The sequence below is a fragment of the Gobio gobio genome (assembly GCF_949357685.1).
Source record: "Gobio gobio genome assembly, chromosome: 18".
Lineage (NCBI taxonomy): Eukaryota > Metazoa > Chordata > Actinopteri > Cypriniformes > Gobionidae > Gobio > Gobio gobio.
In genome coordinates, this window is record NC_137111.1 from 39,223,996 (window position 1) to 39,244,997 (window position 21,002).

Here is a 21,002-nt window from a genome sequence, read left to right on the forward strand (position 1 = left end):
AGTCACATGATCCTTCAGAAATCATTCTAATATGCTGATTTAGTTCTCAAAAAACATTTTTTATTATCAATGTTGACAAAAAGTTGTGCTCAATATTTTTATGGGAGTACTGATAATTTTTTTTCAGGATTTTTTTGATAATTAGAAGGTTAAGAAAACAGCATTTTGTAACCATTTAAAAAAAATCTTTACTGTCACTTTGAATCAATTTGAAACATTCTTGCTAAATAAAAGTATTCGTAGTTTTCAGTCAGCCTTGGAGGGCAAAACCGGCATAGAACTTAATTGAACTGCAGCACAAGCCTGTCAAATTTCCATCTTAAAACAAAAATGTGTGAACAAGATGCATGTTTAGGGCACTTGTGATCCATACACAGCATCTGCTGCAGTATTTCAATCCGTAAAAACAAGGGGACGTTCTAAAACATTTAACATGAAAAACACTTTAGGGTGAGTTGCACCAATAAGGTTTCAATTAAGTAAAGTTTAACACTAATCTAAACCATATTTTTTGATATGGGTATTATTTTGAATCAAGTTGTTGCACCACTTAATTTTAAACAGACTGATTACGCATAAAAAAACAAATTATAAAGCTGATCAAGCACCACAGGCGGAGGGTGAACCGACGCCAGGCTAAAGAATCCTTGTGTGAAGAAACCCACCCTTAAAATGCCGTAATGTACTAAAAGAGTGATATTAAAAGATCAAATTCAGTTTACACCTTTTTGATGATGCATACTATATAGAGGCGAGTAGATGAGCCAAGAATATGAACACAACGCGTTTTGTTTATAATGGGTTTCGTTGGAAAAAACGGTTAACGAGAAACCTTCTTTTGCGCTAATATTCTGTGTTCATCGGCTTTCCTGTATAAAGTATGCATCAACAATAAGGTGTATATTGAATTTGGTCTTTTAATATCACTGTCTTACTGCCTTAATACTGACTACAAACCTGGTAAAAATGACTGGCAGGCAATGGAGGAAAGCCTTGTTTTGCCCTCCAGGTGGGCGTTCCTATAAGCGTGTGACGACACGTGAAAACTATGAATTACTGACGACCCCCATGTACCTTTTGGAAAAAGGCTTTTTGAAAACCAAATCTTGTATTTTATAAAAGTGTTTTATAAAGAAAATGCGTTTATTTGAAAAAAAAATTATATTGCATATTTTTCATATTGCAAGTATGGTAAAAACAGGTAAAATGTACAAAATCACATTTAAAAATAACCACCTTTTGGCATAACATAAAAACAGCCTGTAGTCCATCTGAATTATATGACAATTAGGCTATCCATCTCATAGTGAAAACCATGTAGCCTACCAAAATTTCATAAACAGTAGAAGTGAAATCTAGTATTGTAGAAATCTGGGTACCGTCTTACGTTTGAAAATGACCTCAAACTTTTGAAAGGTAGTATATGAACAGCACTTTTGAGAAATATCATAAACATGATTTACACGCACATGAGAAAACTCTAGACATTAATCTTTTAGTCTGTTTTATTCTGCATGGAGCAGAACCCTCCCTCATGTAAACAAAAACTTATTGAGTGCACCTTTAACCTCCAGGAGTGTCCCAGTATTCACCAGCGTAAGTCACTTTGGATTAAAAACAAGCATCTGCTGAATGAATAAAAAACCAATTCATCTTTCATTTCCATAGAGAAGCCTGTGATATGTGGCAGAACAGTGTGACTTCCCTGTGAAATCTGGATTTCTCTCCGGTCTCGTAAGAGAGGTGCAGAATTTATTTCCATATTAAGCTCCTCCATAACACATTAGTTCAAAAGAGCATTCCAAGACCTGCCAAAATTAATATTTCATTTTCCAAATAGGCCAGACTGGGTGCAATTCTGTACGTTACTCATCATGGCTAAAGAACATCTTCAGCATGAAAAGAGGAAGTGTTTTCCCTCCCTTCACACACTCTTTCAGAGCAATATTAGTTGACTCCATCCCAAAGGAAATTCCTCCTGGCTCTTTTCAACTGTGTCCAGGTATATAACATGTGTGAATCTGACCTGAGACGCCGAGTATCCCATTCACACCTTTCTTTAACAGCACAGGAGGGTGAAAGACATCAGCTTTCAATACATCTGTTTTACAGGAGGACGTCTCTAGTGAGTGTGATGCTGCTGCACAAAACAAGATGTGTTGAAATGCGTCTAGAGTTGATCTCAAACTGCAACCCTCCACCGAACTGACCTCATGATATTAGAAGCATCTTCAGCATCAGGGTCACCACAGTATTTGTTTGCAAGAATCAAGCAGGCATCAGCTGACTCGATCTGTACAAGATGGAAAAGAAGAGGTGAGGCTGCAGTGTTCAGAACAGCATCAAAAATGGACACATACAACCTGCTGCGTTATTCTCTATGACTCTGTATCTGTATCTCAAGTATATGACACCATTATTAAACCAAAATGGAAGAAACGCTACATTTTTATGACGTTACCTTCACTCTTGCTAGATCATGTGGGTTAAGGACGGATCCTTGATAGAATTCCACCTGAGTGAAGTGACGTTTGAACAAGGCTTCCAGCTCAAGATTAGGGGAAATACTGGAGTATGGCAAAAATAGAAAGTATGTTATTAACCAAGTGATGTAAAGCTCTGTAATTTGGAGAATGTTTTAAAATTTATAGGAACAATTTTTCATTTGTGCGCCAAACAAAATTATGGCTGATCTCCTTGTTATATAAAAAACAGGCAACTATACGTGATTTATTTGTTTTTCTTAGTAACACACAGTCATTATATTCTTAACAGTGTGCAAAGGCTCCATCAATCTCATAAAATGTATTCCAAAGGGAATTGTACTTACTTATGAAGAAAAACTATTTCTACATTGACATCATCCCTGTCCTTGTGTAGGAAGTCTTTAAGGAAGTTGGAAACACTTTCGAGCGTGATATGACCACAGACCACAATGTGCCTGTAAGGGGGAAAATTCAGCTGAAGAGTGCATCATAAAATAAAACTAAACTCTGGCATATCCTAAAAAGGAGCATAAAGTCATAACCAAAAATGTCTTGAAAACATTAAATGCTGTGGCTTTCAAACATTTGCTGTCTGTTATAGTCATAATAGCACATGTTGTTTTACCTCATATTTATAAACATGGTTTAAACACTAAATTAAGTGCTTTGAACTTTTCAGGACAAGCAGAATTGAATCTTACGTTTTAATGTTGGATTGTCAAATGTTCTTAATAAGCCGTGTCTCTGTAGCCAAACCACCCCTGTGCTAAGACGCATGTTGACATGTACATCAGTACTAACTGACATGTATCGGAACCACTGTCAAAAGCGGTTAAATTGTTTTTGGATCTGTGGCTGCCGTGAACTCTAACCGTGACTTCTCCGGACAGGCACCGAATGAAAAACTTGTGATACATCAGATGGAACAAACAAACAGACTCAAATGGATTGTTCCAGAGGTCACGGTCTTCTGGGGCTCATTTATTCTGACTCTATAGTAAGATCTAGTTTCATACTCTAGAGCTGTTCCAAAACCTAGTAGTGAGCTGCCTTGACATCTACTGGCTATATAGGCAGCACTCAAATAGCACTTATGTGCAGTATTAGCCAAAGTTAAGATGCAATAATCACACAAACAAGAGTGCCGTTATTCATACTGTACATTACATAAGGTCAATAAACAAACTATTTAATATTGAGTAACTTACATTTTAGACACAACATTGTCAGTTACCTATTTTTGTTCCACCAATGAAAAAACAATCTAAACAGGATCAACTGTTTAATCTCACAGGAATATACAATAATGTTGTTTCATTCCAGAATGTGTTAGTGTTTTGGAAAAAATTGGTTGAAAAGTTGATTCAGTGACTCGCTCATAAACACTTATTCCATCCCTGAATGAATCAGTGTTTTTAAACAAATTCATAGAGTAAATAATTCAGTGACTTAGTAATGAAGACACTAAGGGCCTTATTTTAACGATCTGAGTGCATGGTCTGAAGTCCAAATCAACTTTTGCTAGTTTAACTATGGAAAAAACGGTCGGTGCGCCAGGCGCATGGTCCAAAAGGGTTGTACCTTGTCTCTTAACGAGTCATGGGTGTGTTTTGGACGTAACGTGCAATAAACCAATCAGTGTCTCATCTCCCATTCCCTTTAAAAGCCAGTTGCACTTGCACCATGGTGGATTCGCTATATTTACATGACGGAATTTGTGAGCGGAAAGACGAGGAGAGGAATCCTTTTATTTATTTTATTTTTAATATTTAGAAATGTTTGAGTGCTGCTGGCCTGTGTGTGTAACCAGCAGAGTGTGCGCGCGTTGTGACTTTAGACCAGGTTTTTGTTGGTCAATGGCGCAGTAGTTTTCAGTTGCCTCCAAATATCAGCGCACTCCAACAATGCACCTGAAAGTCACACTCGTTTTCAGATCAGCACGCCCATGGGCGAATAGATGTGCGCGATTGCATTTGCTATTTAAACAGTGTGGCACTGGATGTGAAAATTATAACTGTGTTGGGCCAAAACTAGCAAAAAACACTTGCATCGCGCCTGGTGTCGCATTGCGTCAGGTGTACGATAGGTCCCTAAGTGTGTCCGAAACCGCATACTGTCTGAGTAGGTAATACATTTGAATTTGAATTTACTTTTTTTGCATACTATATAGTAGGAAAGAATACGATTTCGGATGCAGCGACTTCTGAATGAATCACTGTGTTTTCATATTAGTTTAGTCAATGATTAAGTAACTCAATCATAAAAGACACTGGATTAATTTCTGAATTAATCTGAGTATCAGTTTAGTCAATGATTCAATGACTCAAAGAAAGTCAGTTGTCGCCACCAACTGGCACAGCGATGTAACCAGCAAAAAGAGTCAACTGAAGGTTGTTTTCAAGCCTTTAAACTATAACAAACTACACACTAATGCACTTTAAATTACACACCAAAGTTGTCCTCAAGAGTTTTACATGTCTGCAATGATCTGACTCGTATAAAAGATTACGGCCCATCATTACTATCCTAACAACTTAATGGCCACTTCTATTACTGTTGCAGAACAAAAACAATGCTTTATTTGTCAAGCAGGGCTTCTATGCAACAGGAGGTTAAAGAGTTGAGCTGTAGCCATGGGGTTTTGCGGATCACTTCACTTCCCATGCTGGATGACTCCAATACTGCTGTGGTCAAAGTCTCAAGAGCTTTAACCGTGCATGGTCATCAATCTAAATCTGTCCAAACTAACTTTCTCCCTTCAGCAGACACAATGTGTACAAAGAACAGGGGCTGCTGACCTTAATTGTAACTGGGTGTATGTGCCTGTGCTCTCTCAGATGCTGGAGAGATGTGCTTATTTGTGCCGAAACAACAGGGTAAACATTAAGCGGATCTCTGTTTGCCGGAGGGACCCGATGAGGCTTTATGGGTGCAGTGTCTGGATGCTATCACACATAATGATCTTCACAGATCTGGCCTCTTGTATTTAATGAGTGGTAGTAATTGCATGCTTTACTGTCCTGGGATGAGAAGACTCTGTTGAGTTGATGGCTTGGTGTAAAGCCAACAGCGTCTGGCAAAGGGGTGGCTTGATGAGAGACGCATTATTCATGTTTTCCTATTTCCAAAAATGCCCATTTGTGAGCTTTAGCTAAATCGGAGGGTTTTGTATGACAATGCTCTCACTCTTTTTTACTCTAGAACAGCAGAGCAGAGTCTCTGGCAATGATACAAACACACTCTGTCTCGGCTTATGTCAGACATCTTGTCTCCATGTTTGGATGAGCTATCAGTGGTGCGTGACTGTGCTACTGATTGTGTTTCACCACTGTGGGGGAGTTTTGTTTTGTTTTTTCTTTATATTTATGGTATCGCCAACGAAAGCAATACAATAAATAAAACTGTGCGAAAGACTATTAGGTAAGACTAATGTCATTATGGGCTGCCAAAACCTTCATTACTATTTCTGTGCTTGAGTTAAAGTGCACTCAGTAATACATACACATTACAGTTCAAAAGTATAAAAGTAGAAATCCTGACTGCATCACGGCTTCCAAAAAAATATTAAGCAACTGTTCTCATCATTGAAATAACAAGAAATGTTTCTTAAGCACCAAATATTAGAATTAATTGCTGTTGAAAATTTAGCTTTGACATCTCAGGAATAAATTATGTTTTAAAATATATAAAAATAGAAAACAATTATTTAAAATTGTAGAACAAAAAATACTATTAATTTAACATTATTACTGTTTTTACACGCATACATATATTATATATATTATATATATATATTATATATATATATATATATATATATACATACACACACACACACACACACACACACACACACACACACATATATATATATACACATATATACATACATACATATATATATATATATATATATATATATATATATATATATATATATATATATATATATATATATATATATATATATATATATATATATATATATATATATATATATATATATATATATATATATATATTGAATTGATCAGAAATAATTCTGACAGAATAATTGTTGTTTTTTTAAAGAATAGCAAGACAGTAATAAAGATAGATATTTAACTAGTCATGTGATCTGACTAGACTAGTTATGACAAGAGTCTTCGTGTAAGTTACTGAGTGCACCTTTAAAAACTTAAAATAGCACTTTCAACATTATTTGTCTGTTGGTATTTTTTGTACAATTTTAAACTTCCTTATTCCCTATAGCCACAATATTCTTCACAAATTTGAAGTTTAAGATAAATTTTTTTTTTTAATTTTATTAAAATATATTACAAATAATATTTTTAAAAAAATCCCCATGAAAAAACACCAGAGCATTTTAACAAGACACCAACTGTACATTTAAAATATAAAATGTTAAAAAAAAATTAAATACTACTGTAAAAACTTAATATCTACACACTTAAGATGTCTTCAACTTAAAATACACACTAACAACACTACACTGTGAACAACACACAGTGAAGAGAACACTTGGGTTACAACACAGTTATGCACGATAAGGTGAAATTAAAAAAAATTGCACAAACAGAGCAAGCAAACGCAGAAGGGCAGTTACCCAGCATGCACTGTGAAACATGCCAAATAAAATAAATAAATAAATAAATAAAACCACCAAAAACACGGAAATCATAACCAAAATCTGAAGAAAATTAAAAAGAACAAGCTCGAACACCAGCCTCAGCAGCGAAACCATTGATACTGCTCTAATCCTTAAACCGATCAATAATTTCAGAGCTGAGCGAAAAGTCTGTTTCCGCGCGCGGCTTTTATAAATCAACGTTTTAGAAACAGATATCTGTGAGGAGAATGTCACCTGATGAAAGGGGTGAACGCCTGCCCTTCTCTTCAAACCAAGAGTGAACAGAGCTTGAGATGCACCACATGTGCAGTCCATATGGAGCCAGGGCTCCAGCATCATTATGACTTGATGCAGGGGTACAATAATGAATTTAATTTGGCAACTCTTTAGCCAGTAACACCTCTTTACAGTACTGTAATTATTCAAAAACACTTCATTATGTCATTTCTGACTGCAATTTTCCTGCATATGCTGTAAGGCTGGGTATCGCTCAATGACAACCAGATTCAACACTGGGCCTATACTGAAGCCTATATTGGTTGACCTGTAATCTAAATGGGGTGGGAGTTATCATGGTGATTAATTGTTACACATCACAAGAGTGGATGTTTGTTTCAGAGTGTTTGCGTAGACTACCTGCTTTTCCGTTAATTAAACTGGAAACATGAATGTACAAATAAATACGAATCAATGCTATATTTCAAGTGTCCTGGCCAGGCAATGTGGTTTGTGATGGGCACAAATGTTTGCATATGAATTCTAAGTTAAACTATATTTCTGGGACCCAGCAACTCGCGTTTTCCAAGACAATTGGTTTCCCTATTTCCCAAACTGGTTTCCTAAGTGTAAAGATACATTCTAGGCTTCACAGTGATACCAAATCTTTAGGGTTTTGGCCATGGTAAAAGATGGCTGACAATTCAAAAAACATTTATGGCATAAGGAGCATTAGGGTTATTAATTCTGAGTGTCTATTTACACCAAGTGCAAATAGCCTGTCTATTTCAATACCTTTATAAAATACTACAATACACAAAGGTACAAATAGTACCTGCAACTATTTATACAGTGCAAAACTATAGTGCAAATAGCTACTGCCATATTATTTAGTTATTATCAATCATAATTGGACACGGTTGGGGACACCCATTTTTGTCCATGTTTATAAAAATTGTGTAATGAACCAGAAAGTGAACATTATATAAACAAATAATTCTGTAACATATTTGAGAACTTAAACGGGTAGTTCACCGAAAATCTCTCATCGTTATTAGTGTTGGTCTAATATTATTTATATATGCTATTATTTGTATTCTATTTCAGTTTTAGTTTCAGTACACACATTTAAATTTTACAATAACTTATTGCCAGTTAGTTGTCAAGGCAACATTTCTAATTCCATCTAATATTTATATTTGAATATTATATATTATTTAAGCTTTATTTTAATTAATGAAAATTGTTTTTAATAGTTTTAGTTAACAAAAAACAACACTGACACACAGCTTTCTTCCGCATGACACAAAAAGGGATATTTTGATAGTCACTAAAATCTAAACAACATTGCACCCCAAATTACTTTTATTATATGGACAAAAACCACAGACATTTTTTACACATTATCGTCTTCTTTTTGTGCTCCAAAAAGAAACAAAAACGTGAGTTTCAAATGAAAAGTAAATTATGACATTTTACATTTTTGGGTGACTATCCTTTTAAATGCAAAGTCTGGATCATGTACATTTAGTCGAAGTTGAGATTTATGTGTCAATGTTCTGGAAAACACTAATTTACATTAAACAGCTATTAAATGCAGGTATTGATCATTCATATTTACACTATTGAACATTCAAAGACACGACAAACATTATTTTATAAAGATATTTTCATTTAATTGTGCCTTGATTTATTACATACTTTTTCTCCCAAAAATATGTTTTTGTCATATGTTTTTCATGCAGCACACTTTTTTTTTTCTGGGTCCCAGCAGGTTATACATAAATACTAAATTCTGTTAAATCTCAGCCTTATAACTAGCAGGAGAATGTTCAATGCAGTAAGCTGTCCAACATCACAGACTATACATCAGACTGTCAGCTATGCATGGACAGTTCCTCTACACACCTAAGCAGAAGTCAGGAAACCAGATGACTGAACCTCCATTGATCTCACTCATTTTAATGTGTTGTGAGAGGCATATCAGTAATGGCATTTCTATATGCCATTTCACCCTCTTTTCAACTCTTACTCCATGCTTGCTCATGCCAACACAGACCTGGTCTGCTGGGGCAAGCGGTGCCGGCTCCACATACTTGGTGTGGCTTCGATTCTGGAGAGAAGCTCAGAGGCGGCACATGAGCTCAGAGTTCACTCAGGGTTTATGTCAGTTTCAGCAGCTTTCTAATGGAAACCACAGAGACCCCGGCCTGATCCAACAGAACACTGCTCTATATTACAGTCATAGATAGATCCAGATCTATGTTCCCGTTCTGATGGTTAAACACTATGCTAAACACACGCTGACATTAACAGCCATCACAACCTGGCTATGGCATGGTTTCAATAGCAGAGATTTCACTTCAAACTACTGCTAGGCTTAATACTCCATGACTGTAGCGTCAGGGCTCAAGGCAAAAAAAATAAATACAAAATTATTTTATTTTTTATTAAATTACTAAAGAGCTATAGGCCTCTAAATGGAAACTTTATTACTTTCGTAGTTGACAAATTACAAAATCACCAAATAAAGATATTTCAGTTCACTGAGTGCACAGCATCTTTAGTTTTTAACAATAGTAATGTGCTGTGTTAAAAAGACTCTAGTATACGAACTATGATTATGAGTTATACACTACAGTTCAAAAGTTTTGGGTCGGTAAGATTTTCTTTAAATGTTTTTGAAATAATTCACATGCTCACCAAGGATACAATTATTTGATAAAAAATACAGTAAAAACAGTGAGATATTAATTATTTGATATTACAATTTAAAAATAGCTTTTTTATTTCATACATTTTAACATTAAATTTATTCCTGTGATGACAAAGCTGAATTTTCAGCATCATAACTCCAGTCTTCAGTGTCACATGATCTTTAATAAATCATTCTAATATGCTGATCTGGTGCTCAAGATAAATTTCTTAATATTATTCTTTGATGAACAAAAAGTTCAAAAGAACAGCATTTATTTGAAATATGTAGAAATGTTTTGTAACTGTAAATATAAATGTATTTACTGTCACTTGCATGCATCAATTTAATGCATCCATTTAACACATCCTTGCTAAATAAAAGAATATATATATTTTTTAATAATCTAACTGACCCCAAACTTTTGAACTGTAGTGGTGTATATAACTTGATGCTGTGACTCAAGTAATTTGTCCATCACAAACCACATCAACTAGTCTTAACATTTAAAACAACCCCATCAACTACACTGTAAACCGAACGTTCATATTCATTAAATAGATTAAGAAGTGTATACTCAAAGTTTTAGAAAAAGTTCTACTAACTTAATTATTTCAAGTTGGTGTAACATGGTCTTCCTTTTGAGTAATTTCAACTAATATTTTTTGATTAAATGGAACTTTTTTGTGAATAAGTAAGCATAACTTAAAAACATAAATTAAGTACAACTTAATAGAATTAAGTAATTACATGCTAAGAATGATGAAGTCCTGTTATTTCTGTTGTTTCAAATAGAGATGATTTAAAAATAAACTTAATTTATATAGCACATGCTAAAATACAATAAAATCTCAAAGTGCTTAACCAAATAAGTAAAATCCATCATAACAAATAAATTACATAAAAATAAAAATTTTAATTGAGGCAAACTGAAATGTGTTAGTGGAAGACAAAATTTATTTATTTTATTTATTTATTGTATTTTTATTGTCATCAGTTTAATGTAGCCTACAAACTAAACGATTTTTAAAACGTGTACATAAGTTTTGTTCTCCGGTTTAACACATCACACAATAAGCACTTCTAACTCCTGCGAGACTTACTCACAAACAGACATCAAGAATCAGCCTATGAATCTCAACAATGGTGACATGATTCATGCCGCAATGCATTCTGGGTGCATCATGCAAAACTCATCGATGGCTCCCATAATGCATTACGGCATAAAGCGTGTCACCATGGTTGAGATTCATTGGCTGATTCTTGATGTCTGTGTGTGAGTAAATCTCACAGGAAGTCAAAGTACTTAACATACAATCTATTTTAAAACTTATTCAGCTTTTCTGATTAAAACCGTGCTGGATCTCAATTGCCTCAAAATTTTAAGTCTGAGTCACATGTTTTTAAGGAAACAAAATCAACATATTTGACTAACGTGTACTTAAAGCAATGACAACACAAAGCAATCAAAATTTAGTTTTGTTAACATAAAATGGTGTGGTTGTGTACCAATTTTTTAAGTTCTGTGAAAACGCAAAACTTTGTTATAATAACTGAAAATAATTGAGTTGCCTTAACAGAAAACTGTAAGTCATATAACTGCAAATATTTGAGTTGAGCTAAATGAGCACTTTAATTTAACTGTTATCAAAAGGTACAAGTAGCAGGTAATCCAACCTTTTAAGTTCTGGAAAATTGTGACTTTTAAGTTATTCAACTTAAAAAAAATTAGGCAATCGATTGCCTCAATTTTTTTGAGTTCTGGGAACTTATTCGGGTTTACAGTGTAGTCTTTACTCCCACTTCACTCTGCTAAACAACCAATCATATTGTGATTATGGTTCAATTTGAATCAGACATAAACGAAAAAACTACTTACAGGTCAGTTACTATCTATCTGATAATTGCATATGGAAGCACAAAGTTTTGCACACTACACTATAATAATAATTTTACTGTTTTAGTCAACCTGGAACCAAGTTAGTCAGCTAACAGAGGGATTTGCATATTAAATAATTATTAAATGATCCATCATCCTTGGTGTTTAAGTCAAGCTAAAACTCTACACTTACCATTAGTATAATCAGTGTTTATATAACATTTATGCAGCCTCCAACGCTTATTCATAAACAACTACTCATGGACTTTTTATAAAAAAAGACTCTTGGACTGTTGTGCGTTTATGCGTATGTATTTTGCACCAGCCCGAGGTTGTCGGAAATGTGCTGACAGTGGAAATAAATATCTCGACACATTTATTTCGAGGTGTCGTGATGTGTCCGTTCATGAGCACACAGTCCCATGCATATTTAAACAATAAGGCCAAGCCTGGTGCCTGTCTTTCTGCTCGGCCAGAGAGCTGGAGCCTACTGTAATTGCAACCAGATGCATGCATAGCCAGAGAGAAAGAAAGTGAGAGAAAGAGAGAGGCTCAGCTCTTTTGACAAGCCCTTCTCTCAACACCAGACAGCGAATCCAAACGTGGGGCCGAGGCCAAACATAACATTTCATCAATCTTGTTTCACTGACAGCAAAACGGCATCAAACAAAGGGGCTCCTAATGGCTTTCTCCCGGCTTAGTATTTGCCCTCAAATTCAGATGATGAAAGCCGGACGTGACCGTGGGCCTGTTTCACGCTGCGAAATGGGTTGGGAAATAGTGCGCACGCGAGAGAGAGAGAGAGAGAGAGAGAGAGAGAGAGAGAGAGAGAGAGAGAGAGAGAGAGAGAGAAAGAGGGCTCTGGAACTTAGACGCGAGCATTTGGGAGAATCGCTGTGCTGATGACAGGGCCGTGTTTGAGCCAGAAAACGAGTGGGGTGGGGGGTGGTGGGGTTTTTCAAAATATCCACATTCACATTCAGGGGTCATCTTTGAAAAGGAAAAGAAAAACCGGGACATGGTAAAAGTACCAAGCGGGGCAAAAAAGCAAGCCAATTGCAATGGAGCAGCTCCAGTGCGAGAGCTGAGGCATCCAAGCATTCAGGGTGTGCGCTGACTGAAGATCAGGGCCAGAGTCATGTCACACAGAGATGAGGTAATGGGCCAGCAGTGACGCACAGCCAGAGAGGCTTTTCTCACTGCAGCATGCACAACCAACCAAACAAACAAACAAACAAATCCATTCACTGAGAGCATGCGAGAGATGGATCAAGCATGACAAGCAGAACTCAAAGAAAAGAAAATTGAAACAAACACAAGACAATGATGACACTAAGTAAACAGCGTCTTTTATCTGAGCATCACAAAACTAGTTCTATGAGCTAGTGATCTCTTTATCATTCATTGTGCTCATTTCTATTACAAATACGAAACAAACACCGATTCTACGGCAGAACAAAACGGATGGAAAACCAACAGCAGTCACTGTAATGAAATTAAAATGCAGCAGATGTGTTACGGAAAAGAAGCCACGGACACAGAGCAAAGGGCATGGACATGTGGCTTCGATGGCCAAGGTCTCCAGTCACAGTGTGACATTCATTTGTCCTATCATTTTTGTCTGCACTAACCCCCTCTCTATCTGAGACGGGGGAGTGCGAGTCACAACCACACCTGGTTCTGGATTTTGACTTACTTTCTGCCTCGTGTCGAGTTATAACTCCCTCCGTATTTCTTCCGATTAAGGATGAGAGCAGCAATTTCTGGCACGTAGCGAGCAAACATGGCCTACATGCATGAAACAGAAAAAGAAAAGGGCATGCAAAGAGGGGTTCTGCTGTGACCGAGGCCACAGAGGCACCTGGAATACTTACTTTCTGCCATTTACCGCACTATAGGAACCACCATATTTCTTGCGGTTTCCTATTAACTCTATGATTTCAGGGACGTAGCTGGCAAACATGGCCTAAGGAGAAGATAGGAGACAGAAGCAGAGGCTAAAAAAGAGAGCGGAGAGACCCGTCCGAGTCTGGATTTATATCTCCCAACCTCTGAGGTGCTGAAATTGATAGGGACACGTGTTTTGTCGGGAAAAAAGCGGTGTAGCTTGATAAAACGTCATTAAAATTTTTCATTAAAGTCATTTTAAAAAACGTCCATTGTGTTTGTGAAAAGATCTGAAAGGATCTCTTTTCGTTTTAATTGAGGAGAAAATTTTGGAGACACTCCACTGGTTTGGAGACAAATAAAGTTTTTTTTTTTTTTGGTGCTGCCCATCTGTTTTCTCTGACAGCACAAAAAATATCTTGTGAGAAAGAAGAATAAAAAACCTACATGCCATGTTTTGTCCAACAAACACTATTGCACTGGCAAGTGTATTTGAATAGTCCAGCCTGATCGCCCACAGCTGCAAAGCACATTAAGACTCATTAGTGTGCTTTAAATGAGCTGGATGCGCTTTGCAAGAGTGCAGCCTTGACAAAGTTCTGTTATATCTCCACGCAGCATGTTACTGGGGATCTTAATCCCCGAGTTGTCAGCCTGACCTTCCGAAAAGAGTTGTGAGCGGTTCTTCACCTCTCTCTAGGGCCCTAATGAATTATGACATCTGCTTGATCAGACCTGACGGTTTACAACATTTCCATACTGAAATCATTAATTGAACAGCTGATATAAAGCAGAGCAATGATTATTTCCAGCCCTCCTCAAAAACAAAAAGAAATAGCAGATTGCTATGGAAACTCCTGGACAGCCGGAACTTTCTGTCCAGTGATAGAAATGAAGCGCATCTGTCCTGCGTTACGTCTACATGAATTTCACATGAGAGATTCTGAATGCCTGTGGATGATCTATACCCTGATCTTGAGTCTGTTAACCGTCTAGACCCTAAGGCTGGATTAAATATTTTTGAATTTGTATAATTTCCATGAATTTTTTCTTTTAAACTGTTCAAAATGGCTATAAAAAGTGAAAATGAGTTCCCTTTAAGAGCTATTTCTAACTGATCTGACCCAATATTTTACTAGCGTAACCAAATGTACTCATGCTCCCACAGTAATATGATTAAACTATTTATTTGACAAAGAAATCATTGTATACAAGAATATTTTAGGTTAGTTTACATTTTTAAAATAAGATACTATATAATAGTGAAAGTTTTATAATTTTATACAAATAAAAAAAAATCCATTCTTTATATTATTCTGTTAATTTACAGTTTTCCAACAAGTTGTCCTTTTTTGTTGTCTTGCATTAATTATTATATAAATGAGAACAGGCCTATCTTAATAATATTCTTTATTATATATTTACATATATATATTTTTAACCACACTCTTTCAAACTTAACTTAAAGCTGCTGTCCGTAACTTTTTTTGTGTTCTAGATTTACAAAAATGATATAATGACAACACTCAAAAAAAATGAACTTTCACTGTTGTTAGTTGCACTCAAATCATCCTGGTTCACATTACTTAAAAAACTCATGTAACAAAATGAACTTAAATTTACTGAGTTGTTTCTACTAAAAATGAGTATTGTCAGCTTTACTTAAGTGTTTGTTCGGTCAACTTAACATTGCTGAGTGAAACGAAAAAACTGGGCAGTGGATCTGTTGTTCCCAGCATGCTTTGGGATTAATGTGTTATTTTATGTTTTTCAGTAAAGGGAAAGATGTTGTTAGTTTATGTTAGTGTTTAATGTTCAGTTATGTTGGACATTTAGAGGAGTTTCTGTAATTTTGTGGTTACCATTATGCAGAAGAGGGGTTCCTGTGTTTAGGCTGTGGGCACTCACATACACACATTTATTGGATGGACTTCCTGCCATCCATTAAGTTATTTTTGCATTTTGTTTCTTAAAAGTAAGTTTTCCACTTACACTTGTAGAGCAAGTAGTTAATAATTAAATAAGGTAAATTAAATCGATAAATGTGTTCACCTAACATAATAAACTTTTATAAATTTAACATAACATTATTAAGTAAACTGCACAATTAAATATTATGTAAAAGTGACAAATTTAAATGGTTTGTATTTACTTAAAGAAATGTTGTCAGCTTTACTTGACTTTCTTTTGTTCATATAACTAAATTGTTATTTGTAAAAAAAAAAAAAAAAAGACTTAATATAGTTGTGTGGAACCCCTTGACGCTGAAGTAATTTTTTTGAGTGAATGTACCTGAATCCATTTTACAAACTGTGTTTTTGTCTTACCCTGAATCATTATGGTACACTTATAATAAGTGTTTATATTGGGACTGATTCAGACTGGACTGGTAGGAACCGCTGCGGAGGAGCACAGTCCCTGCGTGACTCGCCATGGACATAAACAGAGAGAAGTAGCTCCGGCTGCAATGTTCTTCCGCAAGACGTATGCAGTTCTGTTTATTAACCCCTAGAGCGCAAAAAGTTACGGACTGCAGCTTCAAGAAATGTAATACTGCAGTTTGAAACTTTTAACTGATCAAATGTACAGCAAAAATCTAATTAAATCTACTAATTCCAGTTACTTATCTCTCATTTATTTCCCGTTCTCCTCTTCTAAATCATTTTATCAAAAACGTCCTGCAGAACATACACATCTAGCCTTTATCTGTATTATTGCTATGTTTATTTTTCTGTATCACCATCTGAAGTTGCTCTGGTGTAAATGCACTCTTTGAGTGTTTATGGCTGCTGTTGCTATGGAGACGCTCAAGCAGGACTATGGGCCATCCGCCTGCCACTGTGTTTGTTGGAATTCGGGGAGGGAAACAGAAGGATGGGATCTCCTGAAACCGCAAAACTGTTTTAAGAGAATAGCAACAACATTATCGTAAAAATACATTATTTAAAGACTATTTTAAATGTAATAAACATGAGTGGTAGTGTCATACAGCATCTACAAGAATTGACACAATACATGTACATTTCATCTTAACTTAGGCTGTAATGTTAAAACAAGGAAATGGATTTTAAAGGCAGGGGTGCAAACGTTACAAAGACAGTGGACGTATACAATATGGTAAAAACAGCGTTATAATTTGGGCCATTATGAAGACTGTGGAAAGACGACAGTTATGAGAGTCAAATCACGGGAGTTGTCTTATTTTTACATGGTAGTTGGAGCAAGGCGTTTGCATGGGGTAGGGACAGGGGTGCAGGAGGGGTGCATCGAGTGCCAACAAGAGGAAAAGCGTTTTTACCAGACCACCAAGAATGAAGAAGACCATGAAAAGGCGTCCAAGAGTGGTTCTTGCATAGACGTCTCCATATCCCACAGTGGACATAGTGACCATTAATAAGTACACACATTCCCAATATGAGAGCGGTTGAGAGTTTTGAAAGTTTTCCCATGGATCCCCTGAGTTTTCCACCTGCAGTGGAGAGGAGAGCGAAGAGAGAATTACTGACGGATTAATACATGATCCTCTACAGCCATCTATTGTCCATAGAGAAAAATCACAAAAAAGAATTGTGAAAGGAACCAAACTGAGGATTTAGAGGCGATCAGAGTCTCTGCTGCCATCTAGTGGCACAGATGTCCTCTGGCACATCCTGATAAAAATTTAAATATAGAAATAAATAAAATAAAAAACACGAAAAAGGAACAGCAAAACACCAAACCTTTAGATGAACTACAACACAAACCATATACGGCACAAAGGGACAGACGTGGCGCTCGTTTAGGAACCCTTTCCTCCCACGAATCTGCATGTGCACTCCTTTCTTTCTCCTGGGGCATAGGGAAAGGGGGGGGCGTGTGTGTGTTTTTCACTCACCAGATGAATGAATCCTGCAGCAGTGAGCCATGTGCTTATGAAGATGGAACACAGGTTCACCAGCTTGATGGAATTACTGTGAGAGACGAGAGTTACATCAAACCTCTCAAAGTGAAACGCATCACACTGACGTACAGATCAGTCAGTCATCTACTGAGCTCAACACACACACGAGCGGGCCGCTTCCAGCCACGCCTTGCCGTAACGCTGCTCACTGGGAGTGAACACACAAGTTATCAGCAAACAAATCAGAAGACAGTGGGATCCCGAGGATGGCCAGCGCATATCTAAAGAGGCGTTCACACTGTTGGTTTCTACTTTACAGTGTGTCAGGAGGTGGATTGCGTTTTGTGTCAAAATTACCTCAACTTTGTTGTGTCGGCAACGGTCCTAACGCTCATGTCCCCTCAAATTGCCACTCTCAATAAAAACAATAGGCTTCAGGTCATTGCAAATGGCAGCCAATGTGAACGCCCCTTCTTTAGCAGCCAATGAGAGAAAAGCTTGTGGTGGTGGAAATGTAACGTCCTGTTGACAGCTGTGTCAGTTCAGTGTGATATAACCGAGCAATTTCCCCCGACTGAAAAACGAGATAGCAGCTAAAATAAATGAAACGTCCAGCGGTTTTACAACCACTGAGTTGGGTGCTGACTGCTTTCCCCCACTTCCTTTGTGATTCATTGACATTTTTTTACGAAATACCACGAGATGTCAGGAGACGCTCATCTGTCATGTGTGTGACAGCCTGCCGGAGGAGGAATCAATCAGGGGCCTGTCTGCTTCATACTCCTGCATTCATCAGGCGGCCCTGTTCTCTTACCTACAGCACGCTAAATGCGCACACAGAGAGGGATTAACGTAAAACATTCTGCGGAGACTTCTGGGTCAAAGCTGCAGAGCGTGGTAAGTGATGGAAGGGACACCAGAGACCGTACAGACTGTGTGTTGATGCCAGCGGAGTGGAGCTTTTGAAACTGAGTGAGAGAGGTGCATGATATGTTGACGGCCTTACCTTGTTTTTAAGATATTCAAAAACTGTAAAATTTCTGAGAACTGTATCAATCTCAAGGCTCTTAGAAACCTCAGACCTGCAAGAGAAGATAAAAGCAGAAAAGAATGAAGAAAAAGTGTTATTGTAAACAGGCCCGGATTAAGAACACGTAGGGCCCTGGGGCTATCACAAACCCAAGGGCCCCCATTATAGCAACAAAATCTGCAAAGCACAGCGATACAATGAGTATATACTGTCTGAATATTCCATTTTAATATTAATTAGGCCTATACTGTATATAAATATTCCATGCTGCAATACATTAACTCCAGATATGAGGTCAAAGCAACAACTTTTGAGCATACAACTGTCTTTAAACCAGTGAGGTCCCACATTTTGGGGTATGGGGGTCATGGTCCTCTGGGACAATGTTGATTTCTCTGATCTACATATGCACATTTTAAGATGTTTGAAGGCTAGAAAAATAAATAATAAATAGCTCTCAAAACCATGTTTGTTGGCAGTAGATTATCTGTCATACCTGCTCTCTCCTCATTTCATCACTCTCTCTCCTCATTTCATCACTCTTTCCCTCTGTTTTTCTCCCAGTCTCCTTATTTTGCCCTGCCTCCTAAAGCCGAGCTCTGACTGATGTTTAGCCTATATTTTATTAAGCATTTTCTTTGACAAGTTAATTCACTGGAGGCTACGAATGCTAGGTAAATAAGTTTAATAAATGAATTCACAATATGTACACACACATTCATTATCTTATGCCTAATCTGATTTTTTAATTCAAAATGGCGAAATTAGACACATCTTTATTTGTTTGCCTGATTATTTTTGTTGGTTGTTTAACATTTCTATCCTGAAATGCTAGTTTAGCTACTTACATCTTGCAGCGTTTACTGAAGCGTTTACTGAAGCGTTGCGTGACTCGCGCAGCAGCTTCTGTGAACATAAGCCCGTCTGCTTTAATTTGATTGGTCATCTCAAATATTTTGACACTGACGAGCGATGACACACCGCAGGCAGCTCAGATGATAAGATATCCTCGCAGCACTAAAGTAGTGTTAATACTCTATTAGTCAATTACTTCACAACATTTATTATGTACACCTCTGAAAAATACAGAGGTCTGGACTTCGGTGACCTCATAGCTGGCTATGGCCATGATTACAGTCGTGTAGGCAGCCTATAGTTTACCTCAACAGTTCAGCTAACATGGTCGGAGCTATTCAGTCTGGTTAGGCTAGTTTCGCCACAGAGCCTTTACCCTACACATGATGTTGCGCTTGTATTAAATTCAAATGGATAAAGCGATTGCCTGGTGCTTGTTTTCACTTCAATAGAGCGGCGAAAGCGCCGAATGAGTTTGTCAGCGCTGTGCATGAGATGATCCAGCTGCTCTCGCGCTGTGACTGCTGTATGTTCCATTTCATCACCTGGTTTTTGGTGTTTGTTTCCCATGCACTTGGAGCACTCTAGTAAGTAACAGCGCTTAATATGTGGGGGTGCATGGTGGGGTATGGCGAGCGGCCCACCAGGTGCTCCCGATCGGCTGTCAATCATTTCCTCGGCCAATCAATGTTTGATTGTTCTGATTGTAAAGCAATCTGTATGGGCATACTAGATTCTACATTCGTTTTTTAAAGATACCATTATTGGTTTGTCAAGCTCAGTTTTCTTTCTGGCATTGCTGTGTTTACAGATGGGGTGGGACATATTAAAATTCTTTTTTGTGTCATTTTTTTTTTTTTAAGTATTATTATTATTTTCAAAAAGCTTTAGTTTAAATCACAGCCATGCACAAATTATTTGTTTTAGCGTTACTTGCAAGTATTTTTAAACCTTACATTTTTATGTATAGCTACTAAAAGTTTTTTTTGGATACATTTTATGAGGGTGAGGAGGACCTCAAAATAACAGTACGAAAAGTCACAATAATAATACTAATAATTTTATAGGTCTTTAAAAATAGTATGTGAAACAACACAAAGTATGCAGTGATGAACATGTCAAACAGCAGTATACTGCTTCAACGGTCATTGTCATATTACACAATCATCATCACACAAATTTCAATGTTATGTTATAGCTCAGTCAAAAAATGTGTCAAATAAAACAGATTTTCAGTCCATTTATTTTTCTGGAAAGGGAAGGTCAAGCAAATTGCATTGTGAGTTACAATAATCCATGCAGTGTATATTCTGGCAAATATAGTAGTTTGTTCAGACATTTTCTGCAAATACTGCATTCCTAGTAAGAGTAGTATGGTACTTTGCCATTCCTAACAAACAAATGTGCTATTCTAAACACCTCATATTTAAAAAAAAACTTGAAA

General features: G+C 36.8%; 1 protein-coding gene and 1 long non-coding RNA gene across 10 annotated transcripts in view; both read right to left on the minus strand.

The window, feature by feature from the left end:
• Positions 1-21,002, minus strand: part of LOC307142142 — a 576,947-nt gene that overhangs the window by 83,219 nt on the left and 472,726 nt on the right. The gene's annotated exons all lie outside the window — the stretch shown is intronic.
• Positions 1-21,002, minus strand: part of kcnma1a (potassium large conductance calcium-activated channel, subfamily M, alpha member 1a) — a gene marked incomplete at its 3' end in the record, with an annotated part of 226,952 nt that overhangs the window by 55,096 nt on the left and 150,854 nt on the right. For 7 of the 9 annotated variants that reach the window (XM_079842702.1, XM_079842699.1, XM_079842704.1 and 4 more), the window contains exons 6-12: positions 18,680-18,755; positions 17,668-17,743; positions 17,092-17,262; positions 13,781-13,872; positions 2,831-2,941; positions 2,462-2,567; positions 2,211-2,293 (exon numbers count right to left, since the gene is read on the minus strand). In XM_079842702.1, the coding sequence (XP_079698828.1) occupies positions 2,211-2,293; positions 2,462-2,567; positions 2,831-2,941; positions 13,781-13,872; positions 17,092-17,262; positions 17,668-17,743; positions 18,680-18,755 (715 nt within the window). Of the gene's footprint in view, positions 1-2,210; positions 2,294-2,461; positions 2,568-2,830; positions 2,942-13,602; positions 13,695-13,780; positions 13,873-17,091; positions 17,263-17,667; positions 17,744-18,679; positions 18,756-21,002 lie in introns of all 9 variants that reach the window. The other 2 variants (XM_079842703.1, XM_079842701.1) reach the window with 1 other exon arrangement.